At 44.3% G+C, this 23,335-nt stretch overlaps 1 protein-coding gene across 4 annotated transcripts in view; it reads right to left on the bottom strand.

Annotated features, from left to right (window-relative positions):
- The window catches only part of NPNT (nephronectin), an 89,375-nt gene that overhangs the window by 5,321 nt on the left and 60,719 nt on the right, over nucleotides 1-23,335 (bottom strand). For all 4 annotated transcript variants that reach the window (XM_054990194.1, XM_054990196.1, XM_054990195.1 and 1 more), the window contains 3 exons: nucleotides 12,858-12,953; nucleotides 11,623-11,721; nucleotides 1,323-1,579 (listed from right to left, as the gene is read on the bottom strand). In XM_054990194.1, coding sequence (XP_054846169.1) covers nucleotides 1,323-1,579; nucleotides 11,623-11,721; nucleotides 12,858-12,953 — 452 coding nt within the window. The remainder of the gene's footprint in view (nucleotides 1-1,322; nucleotides 1,580-11,622; nucleotides 11,722-12,857; nucleotides 12,954-23,335) is intronic.

Raw genomic sequence — 23,335 nt, 5'->3', positions numbered from 1 at the left:
CAGGTATCTGTCATGTCTGACTGTGCCCATTCATTCATGCCAATAATTCTTGCTATCAAATGTATGCTTTATTCTGTCAGGGGTGACTCCATTTTGTATGACTAGATATATATTCTTGTTGCTAACATTCCAATGAGTTCCCTCATGTTCCCAGGTAGCTGGGTGTTTACCAGTTGGAGACTTTCTTCCTGCCTGTGATATGTCTTCTCTCTTTGTAGCCTGATAACACAAATATGCATACTGTTCTCACACAGATCAAACAACACTGGGTTGTTTGGGAATTGGGAGAGGGGAGGAACAGGGGTAGAAGAAGGATGTAATTTTCCTATGTAGCCATTCTGGTCAACTTTCTACTAGAACTGCTTAGGTGCTTACCTTGCTCTTAAGTAGACCATTGGATCTGATTATGGAAAGAACTGATTTCTGAATAAAAGTCATTTAATCAAGAACCAGTGTCTTGTTACAATGAACAAGGAATCTGTCTGCTGTAATCTATCATCCAGCTGTCAGACTCTTTCAATGAAATCAGTATCACTCAATGAAATCAGATTGAGTGATAAAACACACCAATCAATAAATTGGTGTGTTTTATGCGTTTTGCTTGGCTATATCACTGTTATTTCTGAAGGAAGTGGAGCACTTATGACATAAAGATAATGCATACAACAGATTTAAGGTTCCTGGTGAACAGCAGGATTTGAGTTCAGTGGCACCTCAAAGACCAACACGATTTCCAGGGTGTCATCTTTCGAGAATCAGAGCTCCCTTCTTCAGACCCCTGCTCAACTCAAATCCTGCTGTTCCACGGCAGACCAACACCTATCCACCTAAAACTATTCTAAGGTTCCAGGTGAAGTCTGAATTTTTGCCATTAAAAATTGCAAAGCAGATAGTCTACTTTAAGATGACTCAGGTTCACCATTCAAAAATCCTAGGTATTAAAAACTGCTAGTTACCCTTAACTAGGGTTGCCATCACCCTACTAGGGGTGGGGGATCCCCTGCCCCCTGCCCCCTGCCCCCAGTCCCTGTCCCCCAACTCCACTCTGGAGGGAGACACACATGTGAAGAGCACATATGCTTTCTTGTTAGACTGGAAAATGACATCATTTTCTGGCACAATGGGTGGGCACAGGAGTGGGTGTGCACTTTGCATGTGTAAGGGTATAAGTATCCTGCTCCCCCCCCTCAGTTTTCTCCCTGGGGCTCTGGCAGCTCTACCTGTAACCTCTATACAGATTAATAAACTATAATAGTATCCAGGAATTAACTTGTACCAGTGTTCTACTTTCTTCATATCCTACACTCCAGTACTATACTCACACTTTTAATGCCAGTTCCGTGCAAGGTAATTTGGGTTTGTCTCCAGCCATGGCCGCTGTTCCTTCCCCAAATGGCTGGTCCATGAGCACCGATCTTTCTCACAAAGACTTGGAGCAATCCAGAATGCAGCCCTGACACTTTATGCCTGAAGGACAGGCACAGGTCCCCCGAATGAGCTAAATGGCCAAGGGGGAGGACCAAACGTGCTGTCCGTCCTGCTTTTCCTTTGGGCTCGGAGACAGACAAATACTGTCCACCTGTTAAAAAGAGAAAGCAGTAGTTACAAAATCTCAGCAGGTTCCTGAAGTTTTAAACATGAGGTTTATCTTTGGCAGCTTGATTTTTCATTCTGATACTTTCAGTGCAATCCCAATAAGAGTTACTTCAGTCTAACCCCATTGATTTCAATGAGCTTAGACTGGAGTAACTCTTCTTCGAATTGCACTGTTTAGATTCTGCAGTGCATGGAATGTTGTATTGAGTTATGACTCATCTTCTGCTGCATCTATTTGTATTTACTTGGAAATGTATCTCACTGACTTTGGCAAGGTTTTGTCATGTCAATGCATAGGACTACAGCCCATGATATTTTAAAACTAAAATCTTAAAACAAGATCATGTATGAAAAAAAGCCTCAAACCTTATAAACATGGAATAAGACACCAGCTCTTTCAAGTGCCCCTGCTCACTGTCATCATGTTAGAGTGCTGCCAGATACGTGGAATTTATTCAAAGTCATTCATGTGCCTCTTTCTTTCTGGGAAGTTATCTGCTCAAAAGCCATCAGCTGTTAAATGAAAACCAGAAGACTGGCACCATTTAGAAAAGCCAAAAATCAAAAGGGCGTATAATACCAATAAGCTCTTTCACTGATCCTTTCATGTATGAAGTTAAAGCTCTGATAAATGGGGGTCTTCGTGCTTTATATACATCCCACTGCTATACTAATGAGGATTTCTTTATTTTCAACTCCTTTTATTAGGTGTTCTAAAGACAGATAACATACCCAAGAGGAGATATAGTTTTTATATGAAAATAGCAAAAGAAACACACACACACACAGCTGTTGCTCTAATCCAACAAGAGATATATGGGGCAGTCTTTGGCATGCACTGCCAATGCATTAACTTGATGTACGTCTTCATCTCAAATCAGAAATACTTTTGGAGCCAATTAAATTGGCTGGCTGTATCTTTTGATGCAAATGAGGCTAGCATTCAGATCCAGATGTTCTTACAACTAATTGCTCTTGCCTACAGCTGTTTAAGGGTATGCATCTTTATGGACTAAAACAGGCTGCCACATTACATTAGTGCTGGAATCAATGGATCGAGAAAAGTTCAGTGTCAGTTAAAGATCACTGTTACATGAGCTAGTAAGATTTGAGTCCAGTGCCACCTTAAAGACCAACAAGATTTTCAGAGTATAAGCTTTTGAGAGTCAAAGCTCTTTTTGTCAGATACCAGAGAGCTTTATACCCAGGGCCGGCGCCAGGATTTCTGGCGCCTGAGGCATGGGGGGGGGCAGCTTCAGGACTGGATTGCAGGGTGGTGGGCAGCTGAGCAAGACGGCTGAGAGGATGCCGGCACAGCTAGGCACAGCGGGTGGCTGTGGAGGAGCACGTGTGTTCTCCCAGCCCTCCCACTCTGTTGTTCCACGCACTGCACTAGACGCCTGCCGCGCCTGGCCCATGACTGTTGCTCCCGGCCGGGGGCGCGTGTTGGCAGCAGCAGCAGCAGTGCGGGAGAGCCGGGAAGCTGCTGTAGCTGCAGGCCAGGCGTGGCAGGCGGCCGGGGTGGCGCGTGGGCAGCTTACCATCTCTCCCGGTCAGCCACCCGCCCGCTGCTGCCACCAGCTCCGCGGCGAGCACCCCTGCCCCCAGCGCCCCCTCCAGCACCTCAGCGCTCAATGGAGGTGCCGGCCCTGCTTATACCTTGAAAATTCTGTTGGTCTTTAAGGTGCCAACAGTAGACCAACATGGCTACTCACCTGAAACTGTTACATGATATCTGAACAAAGGAAATCAATATGCAAGAAACTGATTTTTGTACTGAATTTCTGCATGGTCTTGTCCAACTGAGAAGAAGGCTAAAAGCAGATTACACTTTTAAATAATTCTGCATCATATATATCCAAAACAAGACAGTAAATAAAAACCAAGAAGTCAAGCCAACCTTAAATTCCAAATTAAAAATCTGCTCAGCCAGTAATAAAATTCCCAACCATTATCTAGCACTTCAAGATAATACTGTCTTTTCTAAAAATACGATTTAAAAAAAAATCTGCCTTCACTTTTGGAAAGAAAGGACAAAACAGGAAAGGGGAAAAAAGGAAGATTTTTTGACAGATTTCCCAAGGGATGGAACAGTACAATGGGTGGTGCAACTATTAAACATCATACTGAAAAGGTACATAACTGCTGTGATGTTTATTAGCATTATTCACTGGAAATGTGACAGTCATCCACATGTCTCTTATTGGTGGTTCCATTGATTTATCTAATCTCCAGGGAGAAAGAACATTTTATGTTCCAATACACAGCCAAAGCCTTGCTTTCTAAACAGAAGCTTGGGTCCAGCAATGTGCAAGCAGAAACATAAGCAGACTTAGATCCAGAGGAGTTAGCCGTGTTAGTCTGTAGTAGCAAAATCAAAAAGAGTCCAGTAGCACCTTTAAGACTAACCAATTTTATTATAGCATAAGCTTTCGAGAATCAAGTTCTCTTCGTCAGATGCCTGATCAAAACTGGGCAGATACACTACATAGGAATTGGATACCTTCACTGCTACAAACTGACTGCACACCAAAAGGAAATGTTTACATTTCCAAGCAAAGGAATGTTTTGATTGCCTCTATGCTAATTGCATTCTGCCTTCTTGTGATTTATGCTCCCCTCCTTCCCTCTCTTTCCCCCTCCTCTTCTGTATCTGCCCAGTTTTGATCAGGCATCTGACGAAGAGAACTTGATTCTCAAAAGCTTATGCTATAATAAAATTGGTTAGTCTTAAAGGTGCTACTGGACTCTTTTTGATAAGCAGACTTAGTGCAATTTATTTATTTCATTTATTTATAACATTTTTATGCCACATCACCAGGAACCTGCCCATTAAAAGATATTAATTAGAATCCAGCATAAAAAACCCTCTTCCCAGCATAAAAATATAGATCATAAAAGCATACCACAGACAGCTGAAAGTATGTTTCCAAACTAAAATAATGTTTAAAAAATTCTGCTTGTGCAAGACATTTTGCAACATCTACCACTTTCTTCCCTACAAATTGGTTTCACAAGATCTTGTGCATATGGAAATACAAGCAGAGATACAATATATTTGAATTACTGCATGTGCCTACTGCTATCTTTTTCTTGCATTTTCGTTAGTGCACAACACTATCAGAAATTTTGTGCTGGATTTAGCCTAGAGTGTAGAAGAGTCCAGTAGCACCTTTAAGACTAACCAACTTTATTGTAGCATAAACTTGCAAGAACCACTGTTCTCTTTGTGTGGTTCTCGAAAGCATATGCTACAGTAAAGTTGGTTAGTCTTAAAGGTGCTACTGGACTCTTTTCTATTTTGCTACTACAGACTAACATGGGCCGTTGTCACACGGGCATCTCTTCCGTTAAATTTACAGCATATAGCGTCCTACCTGTTATCGGCACAGTAACGTTTCTTTGGGTCACCTAACAGCTCTTTGCGCCACCAGCTGTCCACACCGAAGCACTCTGTTCTGTTCTCTCTAACCGCGCAGAAGCAGCTCCCCCCCCCTTTTTTATTATTCTGGCGTTTAATTCCGCTATAACGGAATAACAGCATATAAACATTCCGTTAGAGCAAAACATTACGACCCTTTTGTTTTTCCAACTTTGAAATTATATAAATAGCCCTTTGCCCACAGAAAACTCCCTGTCTGGCGTGATCCCCATCGCTGACGACTCTGCCATGGCGACTGAGTCATTTTTACTTCAGCAGAAAGTTTGCATTGTGTTATGTCGTTATGGCGTTATAAGGACATAATAAAAATTTTAAAAAGGGGAGTCGCAGGAAGAAATGGATTCTGGGATTGAAGGGAGGGCATAGGACGTTGCGAGGCGAAATACATCAATGTGAGGCATTCACACTGAGGCACAAAATAGCGCGACTATCAAGCACAAAGCAGAAGAGAGAAAATCGCTACAGTGTTGGAATAAGGTGGGTGTTTGCCGGAAAATAGCGCCATTTTAGCGCTAAATAAAAGCCCGTGTGACGACGGCCATGGCTAACTCCTCTGGAATTAGAACTAGGGATGTGCGTTTCGGCTTTCTGAATGCCGAAAGAAAGCCAAAACAAAAGTGTTTCGGCTTCTTTCAGGTTAGCCGAAACGTTTCGGAGAAAGCCAAAACGTTTCGGCTAGCCGAAAGAAAAAAAGCCGAAATGTTTCGGCTTCTTTCGGCTTTCTTATGGGAAAATGCCTCCGTCTTCCCGGACGTCTGGGGGAGGCATTTTCCCACCGAATCAGCCCAAAATTGGTGGGGACCTTCCTCTAACCCCTCTCTAAACCCCCCCAAGTTTCAGACCGATTGGACTTTGGGGGGCCATGTTATGGCCCCCCAAAGCAGGTCCCCCTATCCTCTCATAAGAAAGCGAAGGAGCAGCATATTGTTAGCATGCTGCTGCTCATCTTCTTCATTATTTCCTATGGGGGAAAAATGAAGAAGCAGGCTTCCTTTGCCAGGGGTGGCATTTTGCATGCAAAATGCCCCCTTACCCTCAGGGGCCCTTCTCCCACCCTTCCTCCCACCCCCCACCAAGGCTCAGCCTGCTCCCACTTGGGGGGGCCATTTCATGGCCTCCCCAAGTAGGTGCTCTGCTCTCATCTCTACCACTGACAGCTGGGGGAGGCTTGTCTTGCCAGGGGTGGCATTTTGCATGCAAAATGCCCCCCAGCCCTCTGGGGCCCTTCTCCCACCCCTCCTCCCACCCCCACCAAGGCTCAGCCTGCTCCCACTTGGGGGGGCATTTCATGGCCTCCCTAAGTAGGTGCTCTTTTCTCTACCACTGACAGCTGGGGGAGGCTTGTTTTGCCAGGGGTGGCATTTTGCATGCAAAATGCCCCCCAACCCTCTGGGGCCCTTCTCCCACCCTTCCTCCCACCCCCCACCAAGGCTCAGACTGCTCCCACTTGGGGGGGGGCATTTCATGGCCTCCCTAAGTAGGTGCTCTTTTCTCTACCACTGACAGCTGGGGGAGGCTTGTCTTGCCAGGGGTGGCATTTTGCATGCAAAATGCCCCCCAGCCCTCAGGGGCCCTTCTCCCACCCCTCCTCCCACCCCCCACCAAGGCTCAGCCTGCTCCCACTTGGGGGGGCATTTCATGGCCTCCCCAAGTAGGTCCTCTCAGTCCTCTCCCCAAGTAGGTCCTCTCAGCGCACCAAAGGGCATGATAGAAGTGTACTACACAAAATAATACAACCCACTTCACCGTTTTTGACATCAGTTGTGTTTGTGTGATTCTCTGATGTGAAGTGAGTTGTGTTATTTTTATGTAGTACACTGCTTTCATGCCCTGTTGTGCCTTCCTACTGTGTAACCTAAAGCAGTTAAGGAAATAAAGTGCTTCTGACAGCAATATTTTGGGGTGATTCTCTGATGTTAAGTGAGTTGTGTTATTTTTGTGTAAGATACTGCTGCCATGCCCTTTGGTGCACCCCCCTGCTGTGTATCCTAAAGCTGTTCAAGAAATAAAGTGTTTTTGACAGGAATTGTGCTTTTGTGATTCTCTGATGTTAAGTGAGTTGTGTTATTTTTGTGTAAGATACTGCTGCCATGCCCTTTGGTGCGCCCCCCTGCTGTGTATCCTAAAGCTGTTCAAGAAATAAAGTGTTTTTGACAGGAATTGTGCTTTTGTGATTCTCTGATGTTAAGTGAGTTGTGTTATTTTTGTGTAAGATACTGCTGCCATGCCCTTTGGTGTGCCCCCCTGCTGTGTAACCTAAAGCTGTTCAAGAAATAAAGTGTTTTTGACAGGAATCGTGTTTTGTGATTCTCTGATGTTAAGTGAGTTGTGTTAATTTTTCTGTGTGGGGGACTGCTGGTGTAATGTGTCATAATGCTTTGCCTACTTGTACTTTGAAAGGGAGAAAATAATTTTTAAAAAACTTTATTTTGTGTTGTTCGTGTTTTATTCTTTGTTGTGCAGTTGGTTCCCATCATAGGGAACAATGGGGCTGGCTGGCTAGCCATCTCTGTAGGTGGTGGGGGAATTTGAGGGAGGGTGTCTGTGGTTCAGGTGCTCTTTCACAGGGACCAGCTGGCACTCAGAAGTGTGCCCACCATTGTGGCACCCCTGGGCTGTGCAGAATTGCCCAGGGAAAGAGAGTTTAGAAGTTCCCAGGAATGGGAACAAAGGGAGAGGGCTGGCCTTTGCCAGCCTGTTCCTGGGGTTATGGGTGTGGGGCAGGTGGGGGTGGATTTGGGTCTGTGAGGGGCTAATGTGGGGATTTGGGTCTGTGTGTGGCAGCTGGGGGGGAATTGGGTTTGTGTGGGGCTGTAAGGGGTGGATTTTAGGGGCTGAGAGGACCTACTTGGGGAGGCCATGAAATGCCCCCCCAAGTGGGAGCAGGCTGAGCCTTGGTGGGGGGTGGGAGGAAGGGTGGGAGAAGGGCCCCAGAGGGCTGGGGGGCATTTTGCATGCAAAATGCCACCCCTGGCAAGACAAGCCTCCCCCAGCTGTCAGTGGTAGAGAAAAGAGCACCTACTTGGGGAGGCCATGAAATGCCCCCCCAAGTGGGAGCAGTCTGAGCCTTGGTGGGGGGTGGGAGGAAGGGTGGGAGAAGGGCCCCAGAGGGCTGGGGGGCATTTTGCATGCAAAATGCCACCCCTGGCAAGACAAGCCTCCCCCAGCTGTCAGTGGTAGAGAAAAGAGCACCTACTTGGGGAGGCCATGAAATGGCCCCCCCAAGTGGGAGCAGGCTGAGCCTTGGTGGGGGGTGGGAGGAAGGGTGGGAGAAGGGCCCCTGAGGGTAAGGGGGCATTTTGCATGCAAAATGCCACCCCTGGCAAAGGAAGCCTGCTTCTTCATTTCCCCCATAGGAAATAATGAAGAAGATGAGCAGCAGCATGCTAACAATATGCTGCTCCTTCGCTTTCTTATGGGAGGATAGGGGGACCTGCTTTGGGGGGCCATAACATGGCCCCCCAAAGTCCAATCGGTCTGGAACTTGGGGGATTTTTAGAGAGGGGTTAGAGGAAGGTCCCCACCAATTTTGGGCTGATTCGGTGGGAAAATGCCTCCCCCAGATGTCCAGGAAGACGGAGGCATTTTCCCATTGAAAAAGCCGAAAGCCGAAAGCCGAAAGAAAGTCGAAACAAAGCCGAAAGCCGAAAGCTGAAACAGCTGGCCGTTTCAGCTTTCGGCTTATTTGAAAGAGATTCTTCTTTCGGCTTTCGGCTTTAGCCGAAAGTTTTTGGCTTGCACACCCCTAATTAGAACCTAGAGTGTGAAAGAGACACAGAGAGAGCAATCCTAAGCAGGTCTACTTAGAAGCAAATCCCATTTCATTCAATTGGGATTACTTTCAGGAAAAGTGTTCAATCCTAAAAGTAACTGCAACTAGTGAATGATTTCCAAGCTCTTTTTGTTTCTCATCTCCCTGCGTTTTTTCATAACATTTTGTGTAAACAATTGGAGATGTATGCCAGCCTATGAGGCAGAAAGAAATACAAGTGTGTCTGCCTTGGAACATATTTCTTTTTCTTTATTTATTTATTAAATTTATAGTCTGCTCTCCCTGCAAACGGATAACATCATATAGAACCACAATAAAACTACATTAAAAACCTAAGTTTCAATAAAACATATAACTATGTGGCAGCCCATATTGCTCGACCCAAACCAATACATCCCATGGGGTGGGAGCTGGTAAACAATATTAGGCAAGTCGGTAGAAAATCTGGGTGAGGGGGGGTTTCAATGCCCCGCCCCTCAACCATATGCCCCGACCTCAACCATATGCCCGGTGGAATATCTCCGTCTTATAGGCCTGATGGAAAGACAGCAAATCCTGCTGGCCATAGTTTCAACAGACAGAGAGTTCCACCTAGCTGATGCCAAGACTAAAAAGGCCCTGGCCCTGGTCAAGGCTAGGCGAGCATCCTTAGGGCCAGAGACCACCAGCAGCTGTTTATATGTCAAACAAAGTGCCCTGGGGAACATATAGTGAGAGGCAGTCCTGCAGATATGTTGGTCCCAGTCTGCTAAGGGCTTTATAGGTTAACACCAAAATCGTGAACCTGATCTGGTACGCCACTGGGAGCCAATGCAGCTGGCACAAAACAGGCATTAGATGTGCCCTATATGGTGTCCCCATGAGGACACAGCTGCATTCTGGACCAGTTGTAATTTCCAGATGCAAGGGAAGCCTTGTGTAGAGTAAGTTACAGTAATCTAATCTAGAGGTGACTGTTGCCTGAATCACTGTCATGGATCGAAAGGTAAGGAAAAAGTTGCCTGGTCTGATGCAGGTAGAAAAAGGCAGAGCTGACAACTGCTGTGACGGGCCTCCATTGATAAGGAGGCGTCCAGGATCACCCCCAGAATCCTAACCATTGAAACAGGTGCAAGTGGCACCCCATTAAGGGTCAGGAGTCAGACATACATAGAGTAAAATACAGTAGAGTGGATTCCTATGATGTGGGTTCTATGCTTTTTCACAAACTGAAACGTCTTCTGTAACAGAAAATATGTAACAAGTTGTATATTTGCCTGGCAAAGCCCTAGTACAGACTAGAGTTGAGCACGAATCCATTTATGACCCCAAAAACTGAACGAACCAGGCCAGTTCATGGTTGCCAACCACGGATCATGGAAGCTCTTTTCTACGAACTTCCACGAACTGATTCCTGGTAGGGGTTCGTTTGGGTCATGTTGGGAAAGGGACAGTTTAAATGGCCATTTCCCCGAGGAAATGGCCATTTAGACCTTTCCTGCAGCTTGCAAGCGGCAGGTTTCTTTAAACTATCAGCTGGCAGGCGGCAGGGGGGATCTCCTCATTGCCACCTGCCAGCTGATAAAGGGACTTGCTGCTTGTAAGCGGCAGGGCCCTTTAAACGGCCCACAGACCCCCCCCCCAGCCCCACACTTACCTTGAGGAATCCTGCAGCCTGCGGTGTCCTCCCCCTCCTCCTGCGAGGGGCAGCAAGGCCATTTTTGGCCTCCTCCGCCCCGCACAGGCCCGCAGAGGGACGGAGGAGGCCGAAAATGGCCTTGGCTGCCCCTTAAATGGCCGCCACACATGGCGGCCATTTGAGGGGCGGCAAGGCCATTTTCGGCCTCCTCTGTCCCTCTGTGGGCCTGCACAGGGGTGGAGGAGGCTGAAAATGATCTTGCTGACCCTCGCTGGAGGAGAGGGAGGACACCGTGCTGTGGGGGAAGGTAAGTGTGGGGCTGGGGCTGGGACAGGGGTTGGGGCTGGGTGGTGGGGATGGGGTTTGGGCAGTTTAAAGGGCCCTGCCACCGACAGGACCCTTTAAACTATCAGCTGGCAGGTGGCGAGGGGGAAATCCCCCCCGCTGCCTTCCAGCGGATAGTTTAAAGGGACCTGCTCTTGCAAGGCAGGAGAGGGCCCTTTAAACTGTTAAATGTTCTTTCCATGCTGCTGCTAAGCGGCTGGAAAAGGGGTGTTTAAACCCCACAAACTAAGAAGTGGTTTGTAACTGGCCCCAGTTCCGTGCCACTTCGTAGTTTTTGGTTCATCAAAATCCACAAACTGCGAACCTCATGGTTCGGGGGTTTTTTGGTTCGTGCCCATTTCTAGTACAGACAGGCTTATGAATTTCTTTCTCCAAAGGTAAAGCTATTTACCTTATATACAGAAATTTAGCCCTGCCTGTTGGACTTCTAGACATCCTGATTTTAAAGACACAGATGAAACTTGGCAGCCCCAAGTGGAGAAAGGTTTTAGCAGACAAGAAGCACATTTGATGTAGCCACTCTGTGTAGACAGCATCTAGTTAGTAGACAATACCTTTAGGGATAACTTACAGACTGTGCCAAGAAAAGCATATAGAGATACATTCTAGATGGATGTTCCCCAGCTTTGGAACTCTCTTTCTATAGAGATTCACCAGAACTCCAAAGCAGATCACCCCCACCTCCCAGATCAATGGTTTGATTTAGGCAATCATTTTGTGCCTGTGGGATGAAACCCCCTACCCCTTTTTAGAGGAAAATCAGGAAGATGTGTGCTTGGCTGCACATTTAAAAAAGGTTTCTTGTCCATCTTCATCCTTCAGTTATACAAGAAGGCCATTAATGAATACCTGTGCCATCTTTAACAGGTTCCCAGTGCAGGTCATCATGCTTCTCCTTGAGCCATCCACAGAGGCCACTATCAAAGTTACAGCTGTGAACAAAAACACCTGCAAGGAACAGATCAATGATCAAAATGGAGACAGGCCTCAACCGTTGCAGCTGATAAACCTTTCAGTAGCAAGCAGATAGTCTGGAATTTATAATGTTTCTAGTACATTTTTTAAATCTAAGTAAGTCTTTAAGAAAAGTATAGTATAGTGCATCTTTAACAATGGTAACTGTAGACAGGTTCACACTTTAACACAATTACTGTGCAAGTATTGATATTAAAGATCTAGATATGTTGCCCACACTTTACTCTCTCTAAAATCAATCAGGTCCGGTGTCCGAAGCTGGCATGAACGGCATATGCCGAAGCTTGCAACTGGCCCACTGCTCCTGGAGATACCACTGGCGAAAGCCAAATGCAAAAGGAATCACCAGAGATTCCAAAATGAATGCAAAAGAACCAAGCTGTGCTGCCTCTTCCCATCAGGGCTGGAGAGAGGCTGCGGCACAGTAGCAGAGCATCTGCTTGGCATATAGAAGGTCCAATCTCTGGCATCTCCAGCTACAAGGATCAGGTGGTAGGTGATTTAAAAGACCTCCACCCAAGAGTCTGAAGACCTGCTACCAATTTGAGTAGACAGTACTGACCTTGAAGGGCCAATGGTCTGATTCAGTATAAGGCAGCTTCATGCGTTCATGAGAAAATGAAACATTAACACCAACAAACACCCTCACTTGAGATCCATGTAAAGGAAAGCTGTAAGCAGCAGATCATCATTATTTCATGTTCCTTTTAAAACTGATATCACTGTCAGTGAGACATGAGTTAAAACTTTATATATTGGGGTTAGAAGGGTTATAGGACATGATTCTGAGCGCATATCTTTATTCATAAGTCTTTGATTTCTTCCCAATAATATCAGGGTTTATGTATTTTAATGTATTCACTGAAAACATTGCACAAGGATAGGTAAGTCAAATATGCATCTTCATCTAAGTAGGTACATGCTTGCATCCCATGCTTAACCATCTCAAGGTTAATTGATTTTAGACAGGTGTGTCATAATATTGGAGGTGTGTCATCAACCCAAGGACCAACTCCAAAATAAAGATGTAATGGACACAGAATTTTAAAAAAACGAATAGTACCCCCATTTCCCCCATCCCCTCCACAAAGTGAGAAACTGGTAACTACCTGGATCATCATTGGCTTCATCCTCATCAGCACTAATCCCTCTTTCAATTTCGAATGTTTCAAAGAGGTTATTGCTCACCCCAGGCTGGCGTGGAACTGGGCAGAAAAAGACAATTCGAAAGAAATGGATGAAGTAGACAAGGCAACGGGGCAATGACTAATTTCATCTTTAATAAAATATGGAGCAAAAGCTTCTGGCATTGTTCTTCTAGAAAATGCAATTTATTAAATTACATTTCACGTGTAGCTTCATAACATCCGATCTCAATAATTTATGCATTAACACTTCTCTGGTTTCTTTCAAAGGTAAGTTGAAAAAAACTGGAAAAGTCTTTACTTCTCGGGATATGTTAATTGTGGCTGTAGCTATATTTCAAAATATAAGGCTCTGAAAGTGATTCCTCTTAGAGGCAGACTCTCTTGCTGGGACTTTTGTAAGCAAAAACTCCAGAGTCAAATGCAAATCATTCAATCTGATTTCTGGATCTGGTTGTCATTTGAAAATCCTGCACTGTGGCTGCTTATTGTCCTGGTTTCCATTTGGCTCCTTCTTTTGATGCATTAAAATGTCTTATTAAAAACTAGTCATTTAACTGAATTAAGTCCCGGGGTCTTGGTTGTAGTAGGTTCCTCCACCAAAGAAATTCCCGCCCACCTCCCTGAACTGTATTCTATCCAATTGCTTAATACAGAGTAAACTTGCTCCCAGACTTCAATGTTCTGGCCAATTAATAGTAAACCACTGGGATGTCTGCCAACCCCTAGGCTCTTATTAATAACTCTTGTTAATATTTGGGTTTTATATAGCATGCTTTTCTCACTGAGACTCAAAGTATAAAATACAATAACAATTCAATCATTCAGCATAAGCCACCCAATAAAGAATATTACAGAACTAGGATTACATAATTAGAAAACAATGCAAACAGAAAACTAAAGGCATGACCTACCATAAACAATGAAGAAAGTAGATTACGAAGGTAAGTGCAGTAAAAGCAAAATCCTACAATAAATGTTGCAACAGATAAGCATCCTGATCTTTTCTTCTTTGCACATTCTGTGAAATGACAGAATTGGGGTAGCCTTCTTGATGCTGAGACCCAAGCTACAAGAGACAAATTACACGAAGAGGAGAATGTGAAGGAAGTTGTGGTGTTAGCCAGGAAGCTGGGTTTTAAAAGAGATCAGAAGGTTTTTGTCAATTTCCCCTCACTACAGAGCCAGGGAGATCACTGCTCAGAGGGATTGTTAATTTCCTCTTTGCCTCTGGAAGGCTCTGTCAGTTTCACCTTCCCTTCTAAGAAGAGAAGAGGAAATAAACAAACCTTCTGAGCAGGGATCTCCCTGGTTCTGTAGAGAGGAGAAATTGACAAAGCCTTCTGATCTCTTTTAAAACTCCGCTTCTTGGCTAACATTGCAACTCTGATTTTGGTCCACTGTATCGAAGGCTGCTGATAAATCCAGTAAAAGCAACACAGATCCCTGGCCCTTGCCCACATTCAAATGGAGATAATCAATTAATGCCACCAGTTCTGTCTCCATCCATCTGAAAGGCCTCAGAGCAGATGAATAATTCATGAATAACTGGAGGCGTTCTGGATCCATTCTATCATCTTGCCTAAAAGGGCACATTAAAGACCAGGTGATACTTAGACACTTCATTCTTTTCTACCCATGGTTTTTAAAGTCACAGAAGAATAACTGCTTGTTTTAGTGATGAAGGAAAGGTAGTAGCCTGAATCAGTGATTGATTTATGAGGGATATTAGAGACTCATTGATGTGATGCTTTCATGATTTCAGAAACCAGGAAGAAGAAGTGTCAGAGTACAAGTAGTTTCCTACATAGAGGTGCGTACGAACAGGAAGAAAAACCCGAACACAATGTCCGTTGTTTGTTGCCATCTACGAACAGGGAATCACAAACAACCACGAACATGATCTTGTTCACGAATATGTTTGTGGTTGGCTGTTCGTGGGAGGAAGGGGGGAGACTTGGAAGGGAAGAAAGTTCCCTGCGCCCTTTGCAAACGGCGTAGGGAACCTCCTTCCCTTCAAAGTCTCCATCTTTCCAGCTGGCTGGAGGGAGGGAGGGGAAACTCTGAAGGGAAGAAGGTTCCCCATGCCATTTGCAAACGCGTGGGGAACTTCCTTCCCTTCAACATCTCCCTCCTTCCAGCTGGCCTGGAGGGAGGAGGCAGAGACTCTGAAGGGAAGAAGGTTCCCCATGCCGTTTGCAAACGGCATGGGGAATCTCCTTCCCTTCAGAGTCTCCCAGCCGGCTGGAGAGAGGGGGGGAGACTTTGTTAGGAAACCCCTGACAAGTGGCTGAGTTGGGGGTGAAGTGCCCCTCTCCCTGCTGCAGCAGCAGGGAGAAGGGCATTTCACCCTGGCAGGCTGCACTCAGCCGCTTGTCAGGGGTTTCCCTGACAAGCAGTTGAGTGGCGGATTTAAATGTCTCTCTTCCTGCGCTGCGCAGCAGCATAGAGAGGGAAATTTAAACCCCGGCAGGTTGCAATCGGACCTTGTCAGGGTTTTCCCTGACAAGTGACTGAGTCAGGGGTGAAGTGCCCCTGGGCTTAGATTGGGGTTTCCAGGGCAACAGGAGTTCAGACAGAGTTCAGAAAGTCCGTGTCTACTGTTGCCAAGGGAATTGATTGAAAGGCGCCAGACTGTCTGGCTTGATGAAGGGCTGATGAATACCACAAACAGGGCTTGGAACGAACACATTTTCCTCAGGAACGGGGCCTCACGAACAGCTTGCTCGCGAACAGCTGATCGGGCTGTTCGTGGCTTTTTTTTGTTTGTATTCCTGTTCGCGCCCACCTCTAAGGTCTTGTTGATATGCATCATGGTAAGCAGTTCAAAATGATCCCTAAACTGACGAGACAGCAAACTGCAACCTGCACCCAAATCAGAACATATTTGAGAGATTTTCTCCGTAAATATTTTTAAATGATAGTTTTAATTTAAAAAATAGTATTTTAATATTTTAAAATGATATGTAAAGGCTAGTTCAAACAATTAAATGTTCTGCCTGTTCTGCAGTGATTCTCAACCCCTTTAAAATAACAAGATTCAAGTCCAATGGCACCTTAAAGACTAACAAGATTAGGCATCTATGCCCTTAGGCATACTCACCACAACATTTCTGACCACAAGCCTAGACCACACATCTAGCCTGTCCCTTCCAGTTTTTGACTAGTTTTGTTTAGATTATAGACGTAAATGCAGGGTCTGTGTCTTATTTTTATTCTATACCTACTTCTTGTAAGCCTTCTAGAAATAATATTAATAATGATGATGGATTAGATCCTGCCATTGGTGAACCCAAGGAATTTACAGGTATTCCCCCCTCTGCTCTGTTGCTTCCCATATTGTTCAAGAAGGTCTCCAATTCTCAAAAGAGGCTTTTCAGAATATGCATAGGACCGGAAGGAAAAGGCAAGAACAGCTGTTTCCATAAACTCCTTTCTTTAATAGACAGTAGGATCCAAAATAACAACAACCACAACAATAATAAAAACTCTTCTGGAAGTTCAATGTTCCATTAAGACACTGGGTAGGTGCTCTGATCCAGGCTGTGCCACTTTTTAAAAAACCTTGAATCTCCATTAACTTCTCTCTAAATGACTTTCTTAGACAGCTCTTCCCACTCAGTGAACCATCTGTATATATCAGCTCACCAATGTGGATCAAGAGATTTTCTCTGTGCCATCATAATTCCAAGAAAAAGGGGAAAGGCTACTTAAAATGGATCCTTTTAGAAACCGACTCCATGTAGAGGCTGTTTTGCGTTCTCCCATCCTTAGAAGGATGTTCTAGTACACTATCTCTGCACCAAATTTAGGCGACAATGACAATATACAAACTTGCTGAAGAAGAACAGCTGTAAGCTGTAGCTAAATGGATTACCGCATTTGTTACAGCTGTCTTTAAAAATGCCTTTTCCAGAGACCAAAAGAAGTCTAGCATATCATTAGTGACAGTAGCTGGGCATTTCAGATTTGTTGTGGTTTGCCGATATTAAAGCATCCTGTGGCTTTGAGAATATTTGTGCCATTTTTTAATCATCTATACAGAGAAAGTATCCCTAAATAAAATTCCAATGCAAATGTCTGAAGCAAAACCTAAAGATTATCTATGAGCTTTACATGAAATAACGAATTTTATATTACATCCCATATAAATATGGTTCTTTTTCTACTAAAACTAAAAAATAATGCTTGCTATCTTTGCCATTCCCAAACCTTGAATACTTAATCAATACAATAGCTGTGTTCATACAACAACACATGCACAAGGAAAGTCTGTGTGTATGTATGTGTGAGTAGGGAAGAACACAAAAAAAACTTATGCAAAGTAGAAGTGGCTTTTAAAAATATGGCTAAGCCCTTTCCCAAAGCCCAGAAATGCTCGTTCAAAATTCCAGCTGTTGTGTTGCCAGGTTCCAGCATGGAGTTTCTGCCTACTAGGGTTGCCAAGCTCAGCAAACAGACGGGGCAGAGACATGGGAGGGGAGGGGCAATGACATTAATCCTCTCTAGGAATTGCCAAACACTCTATGATACCACTGGTCAGGACTGAGCTCTCACAGCATTTTTAATTGCTTTAATATGGAGGTAACATCCATGGGTCAGACCTATGGACACCATCATGTCTAGTTTGGTACCAACTGAAGGCTGAAAAATAGTGGCAAGAGACTTACCCATCTAAAATATACCCAGACATGCTTCTTTTGCCAAGTATCATGGGTGGACACCACAGGGGAAAGAATTTCCATAGTAATTCCTTGCAGAGTCTTAATGAAATAAGTGTCACTGCAAGGAATTTATTGTCATCACAGCATAATCACATTATCTAGTCAAGTTGCTCTAATCATTTGACCTATTAATCAAATGTGGAATTAGAAAACAGGTTATTCGGGTTACTGGCCATTAGAGCCTCTTATTATCTAACATGGTAAATTCAGTTTTCTTAATGGGAGATGACAAACCCAGAGTATGTGCTATGTTTCTGCAAAACAAAGGGCTTTTATTTGAAAGCATGTTGCTTCACTGCCTCCAGGAGCTCTTTCCTGTCCTTCACTCCCAAACATGCATTTTTTGAAACCAAAGGCAGAACTAATTAATGTTTATCTGAACCTACAATTTTGCCTTCCCAACAAATATGAAAAAAACCCTACTGACAGACTTCACAAAGTATGAATACATTCACAAAAATTATGACTGGCTGATAAAGCTAGCAGAGATCAGGTTCTGTTTCATTTTTATTTCAGCTTGTAAAATTCATTAAATGTAATTGCATTTTTTTTTTGCATGCAGTGGCAGAAGAGTAGGGGTGTGGGAGAAAATGCCAGGCCGGTAGATTAATTCTGCAAATTTCACAAAGAGCAAATAAAGATTCTATAAAACCAAGGATTGCTGAGGGAAGGCGGGTGGGAACAGAATGTTTTAAGAGTTAATTAAAACCAACTTTTCACTTCACTTTTCAATCTGAATGCTTTAATTTATTCGCCAGTGACTGAATTTGGTTGGGAAAGGATTATGCCATAGTAAACAATGATTAACAGTGCAATCCTAAGAATTACTCCAGTTTAAGCCCATTGATTTCAGTGATCTTAAACTGGAGTAACTCTTTTTAGGATTGCACTGTAAAGGTCTCAATTTCTTGATGACTCTTAAGTGGTAAAAAAGTCTAGAGTCCAGGAGGAACAGAAGTCTTAGGGAGACGTCATATCTCCAGCTCCCTCACATCCCAGCACTCTGCTGTCCCTAAGCACTGCCCCCCCCCCAAATCTCCAGGAATTTCCCAAACTGAAGCTGGCAGTCCTACTGCTGGGGCTTTCTTGTTGGCTACTCAGTGTTGTGGAGAGTCTGTATTTTTCATGGAATTTCAGCTGTAAGATTGGCTCTTCAAAATAATTCCCTGGGGGTGCCATGGGTTTTTATTTTTTTCCTGATAGCTAGTTATTTTAATTTTATTGTTTTTAAGAATTATGTTTTATACTACTTTTATTGATGTTACCTATTTTGGGTCTCAGTTCTCTGGAAGAAAGGCAGGTTTATAAATGTTTTATATAAATTAAGTTAAATAAAGAACTAGGGACTCTCAGGGCCAATGTGCACAGGAGACTGCAGTGGGAAAGAATTTGCCAGAATCAAATCACAGGAAAGCTCTTGTTCCATTATCACAAGAAAGTATATAAAACCAAGGAAAGAGATTCTTCTTTCCTGCTGCAGCCAGCACACCATATCCTTGTGTTCCCAAAGGTACCTCCACTCTCAGGAGTAATTGAGGTGGGCAGGATCTGTAGAAAAAAGAGCAGCAAATGTCCCTTCTGCAAGCTCTGTTTTGTTTGTTCAGTGTTCTCTTAATTTTTAGTATTCTTTTTTCAGATCTAATTCTGAAAAACTGCAAAATGCCATAATAAAATCATACTGACATCATAACCAAGCTCTAACTGCCCCATAAGTACGACAGTAACAGCCCTCCCACACATTTTTCCATTTTCTCTCAATGGAAAAAGTGTTACGGAACGTGCATGACATCTAAATATTGCCCGGTAGCTGTAGATATCAGCCTGACCTTCGCCGTTTCCCCATGTCTTAAAAATAGCACCCCACTCACAGAACTCTGGCAGCTTTTCCGCATGATTTCTGACGTCACCATTTCCAAAACGGATGCAGGCAGTTATGATTCCGTTTTTGTGGCGCCATGAAAATGGAATCATAACTGTCTGCATCCGTTTTGGAAATGGTGATGTCAGAAATTATGCGAAGAAGCTGCCAGCGTTTCATGAGTGGGGTGCTATTTTAAAGACGTGGGGAAACAGCCCTTCTGCGGTAAAGCAATATGGGACAAGGTTGCTGCTGTTGCAGCAGAGTGCTTGGAGTTCTCTGCTGTTGTACTTGGAGCGCGTGGAGGAAGAAAATATGATAAATATTACAGATGTCTCATGACATCTGTAATATCTCATGACATTTTGTCTCCTGACAAAAAAAATTATCTGAAGCATTTTCAGCCATTGCATACTTTACCTATAGCATTTGTAAGCGCCTGTCACTTGTTCCTGTTATTTGAGTGTGGCAAACACTGTAAGATGTTCACAGCTAACAGTGCAATCCTAAGCAGTTCTATTGAGAATCCTACTCAAGTCTAGTGAATGGGGCTTATTCCTAGAGATGGGCACGAACAGAAAAAAAAATGAACATGATGTTCATTGTTCGTTGCCATCCACGAACAGGGACTCATAAACACTTACGAGCATGACCTGTTCACGAATATGTTCGTGGTTGGATGTTTGTGGGGGCCACCAGGCTCTCCTCCAGCCATCATCCAAGTTTGGTCAAGATCCCTACTGCACCACTCCCAGAAACCTGACCTGAGCGGGCAGCAAGAAAGGTACCAATAATAAATAATAGCTTGGCCCAGAACCTGGCAGCAGCCCTGGAACCTGAAGGGGTAGATCCCTATCCCACCACGCACAAAGAAAATTCAAGTTCCAATGCACTCTCTCTATCAAAATGCCAACAGCAGCTCTCTCCCTCTCCACTGTCTGCAAAGCCTGAACTGGGAGCCCCCCTCCCCGCTGGTCTTTGCTCCCTTGTAACAAATTGAAAGGATGACCTGCCTATCAAGCTAAATTGGGCTTAGATTGGGGTTTCCAAGGCAACAGCAGGAGTTCAGACAGAGTTCAGACAATCCCTACCTAAGTTGCCAAGGGAATTGATTGCAGGTGCCAGACTGTCTGCTTGACGAACAGCAACGAACGAGGCTTGCAATGACCACCTGTTCGTTTAGAATGGGGCCTCATGAACAGCTTGTTCGCGAACAGTAGATTGGGCTGTTCGTGGCTTTTTTTTGTTCGTATTGCTGTTCATGCCCATCTCTACTTATTCCCACAAAAGTGTACTCACTGTAAGCCACGACTATGGGCCTATCTATGGCTCCTACAATTCTCCTTGTTTCCCAGCTGGTAACCCAAGAGTCCAAGTTCTTTGTCTACCTTTCCAAACTGTCTTTTCTGGGATGGCCAGAGAGACCTGGAAGAGTCATAGAATCATAGGGCTGGAAGGGACCTTCAGGGTCATCTAGTCCAACCCCCTGCACAATGCAGGAAATTCACAACTACTTCCCCTCCCCACAGCCCCAGTGACCCCTGCTGCATGCCCAGAAGATTGCAAAACACCATTAGAATCCCTAGCCAAACTAGCCTGGGTAAAATTGCTTCCAATCCCAAGTTGGCCTTACCCTGGGCATGTAAGAAGAGGCCATGAGAACTATGCACTGTTGTAACTCTTCCTACCCTCCCTCTCATGATCTACCTAGGTTCACAGAATAAACATTGCTGTCGTCCTCCTCAACCTTGCCTAGCCATGATTTAAATGTCTCCCCATTCTCATGTCCCCATGAGTAATGCTCAGCTACCATTACTACCATCACAACATGATGCTAATGGTCATGCAGCTACTGCCCTGTAGACCTGATGGCTGACCAATCAAGATACGTTTTAGGAAGGTCAGGGAGGAGCTTATGTCTTCTCCCCCGGAGGACTGTTGAGACCTTTTCAGGGATGCCTGTATCTCAGCGAGAACCACTGCTCTGCTGGACTGTGATATCTATTATATGCAGACCACCTAGAAGTTATGGGCACTCTCCCAATAAGTCAGAGGAGTAAAACAGAAAACCAGCTTCTAACATTCCATCCCATTTTACCATAAATCTGGCACACTTCAGTTTGACCACAAAACAGACTCTAGGATGGAGAGATGCTGATAGGAGCAGAGCTGGCTTTCAACAGTTAATTCACCATGGGCAAGGAGAGGGTACAGAGCAGCATTACAGCGGTGTCCTGAGTGTACCTTTCTGCTTCCTACAATATAGGTGAACCAATGCCATTCATCAGTTATTGCACTCGGGGAGGTTGCTATGCTACTGTGCTGACCAAACTTGCCCTCCACGACTGGCAATGGTATCCTGGCTGTCATCATGAGTCCTAAGAGGTTTCACAAAAAGGCACACACTGCCCTTGGGTAGTGATGCGCATTTGACCAGTAAACATACCATTAAACATGCCAGCTCTTAAAAATCAGGATCTATGTATACAACAGCTACCTCCCCAGAGATGCTCAGCTACTACTCTCCCAATTAATATTGAGGTGACAGGTAACAAACATCTGATTTGTGAAACGTTTAAGTGATTCTGTGGGGTTTTAGGCTGTTTCTGTTTCAATCCTGGGGGGTGTTGTTTATTTGGGACTGATTTTACTGAAAGTTGTTGGCTTTTGTTTGTTGGAAGTTCTCTGAATGGCAAAAGCATGGATATATGTAATTCATAAACAAACAAACAAATAAATACCAAGGGGCCTCAGACTTTTAACTCTACACCTAGATTTTTGTATCTGAACTCTTTCTGAAAGGCATGCTAAATGGCCTCTGGGTTCTTTTGAAGACATGAAGCCTAGTCTAGGACGGCCATCCCAGGGCTCCTTTACGAACTGTCAGTATCCAGAGCATGAGAGGCATCTTGCATGTATTATCGTGCAGCTATGCCTTTGATTCCCTGTATATCAACAAAAGGATAATATGTGATTAATATGGTATTGAATTTCACGTATCTGTAGCCCTGAATAAGAAGGCATGCATGCTGAGTAACTGGTATTTCCCAGTGAAGCCAGGAGAAAGTATGGCTGTTCAGTCTCTGGCATTAAGTTAGTACAAGGATGAAAACCGACTAGTCAAGGCACTTGGAATGAGTAATGAACTCTCTGCTGTGGACCACTTTTCCTTGGTTTTTTGGAATGCAGAATACTTAACTATTTATTTAAACATCAACGAAATATAAAAAGAGTTGGCATCTTCGGGAGTTATTTATTTTACAGAATGTATAGGCCAACTCTCTAAAAAAGTTAAAATATTAAAAGTCTATAAAACAGTATTAAAAACAGCACTCCGGTTTACAAAAAAGCCCTTCTACAAAAGTTCCGTTTTGCAAAGTCTAAGGACAGGAGTGTGAGGGCATTCCAAACTTCTTCTAGGAAGCATCTCCATCTCCTGCCTCTGCAAGCTCTTGGGCAGTTGAGCAGGAGGATGAAATGGAGGGGGGGGGGATGAAGTAGTGGTTACAGTGTCGGCCTAGGATCTGGGAGACCCAGGTTTGAACCCCTTGAAGCTTGTTGGGTGACCTTGGGCCAATCCCACTCTATCAGTCTAACATATCTCACAGGGTTCCTGGGAGGATAAAATGGCAGAGAGGAGAATGATGTAAACCACTTTGGGGCCCCTTTGTGGAGAAAGTGCTGGGTATAAATCAAGTAAATAGATAAATGTCACTTCTAGTCACTGCATCTGTGGTGCTTTCAGAATTTCTAGCACATTACATTTAAATCCCAGACAAACTGACAACTTCCCCTTCTCTCACAAAATCTGGACTACAAAGATTCTGACAGCTTCCTCCCCTCAATTAAAATAATCTTGG

The sequence above is a fragment of the Eublepharis macularius genome, chromosome 10 (assembly GCF_028583425.1).
Source record: "Eublepharis macularius isolate TG4126 chromosome 10, MPM_Emac_v1.0, whole genome shotgun sequence".
Lineage (NCBI taxonomy): Eukaryota > Metazoa > Chordata > Lepidosauria > Squamata > Eublepharidae > Eublepharis > Eublepharis macularius.
The sequence above is the reverse complement of the archived record's forward strand: the minus strand, read 5'-3'. Positions and strand labels throughout refer to the sequence as shown.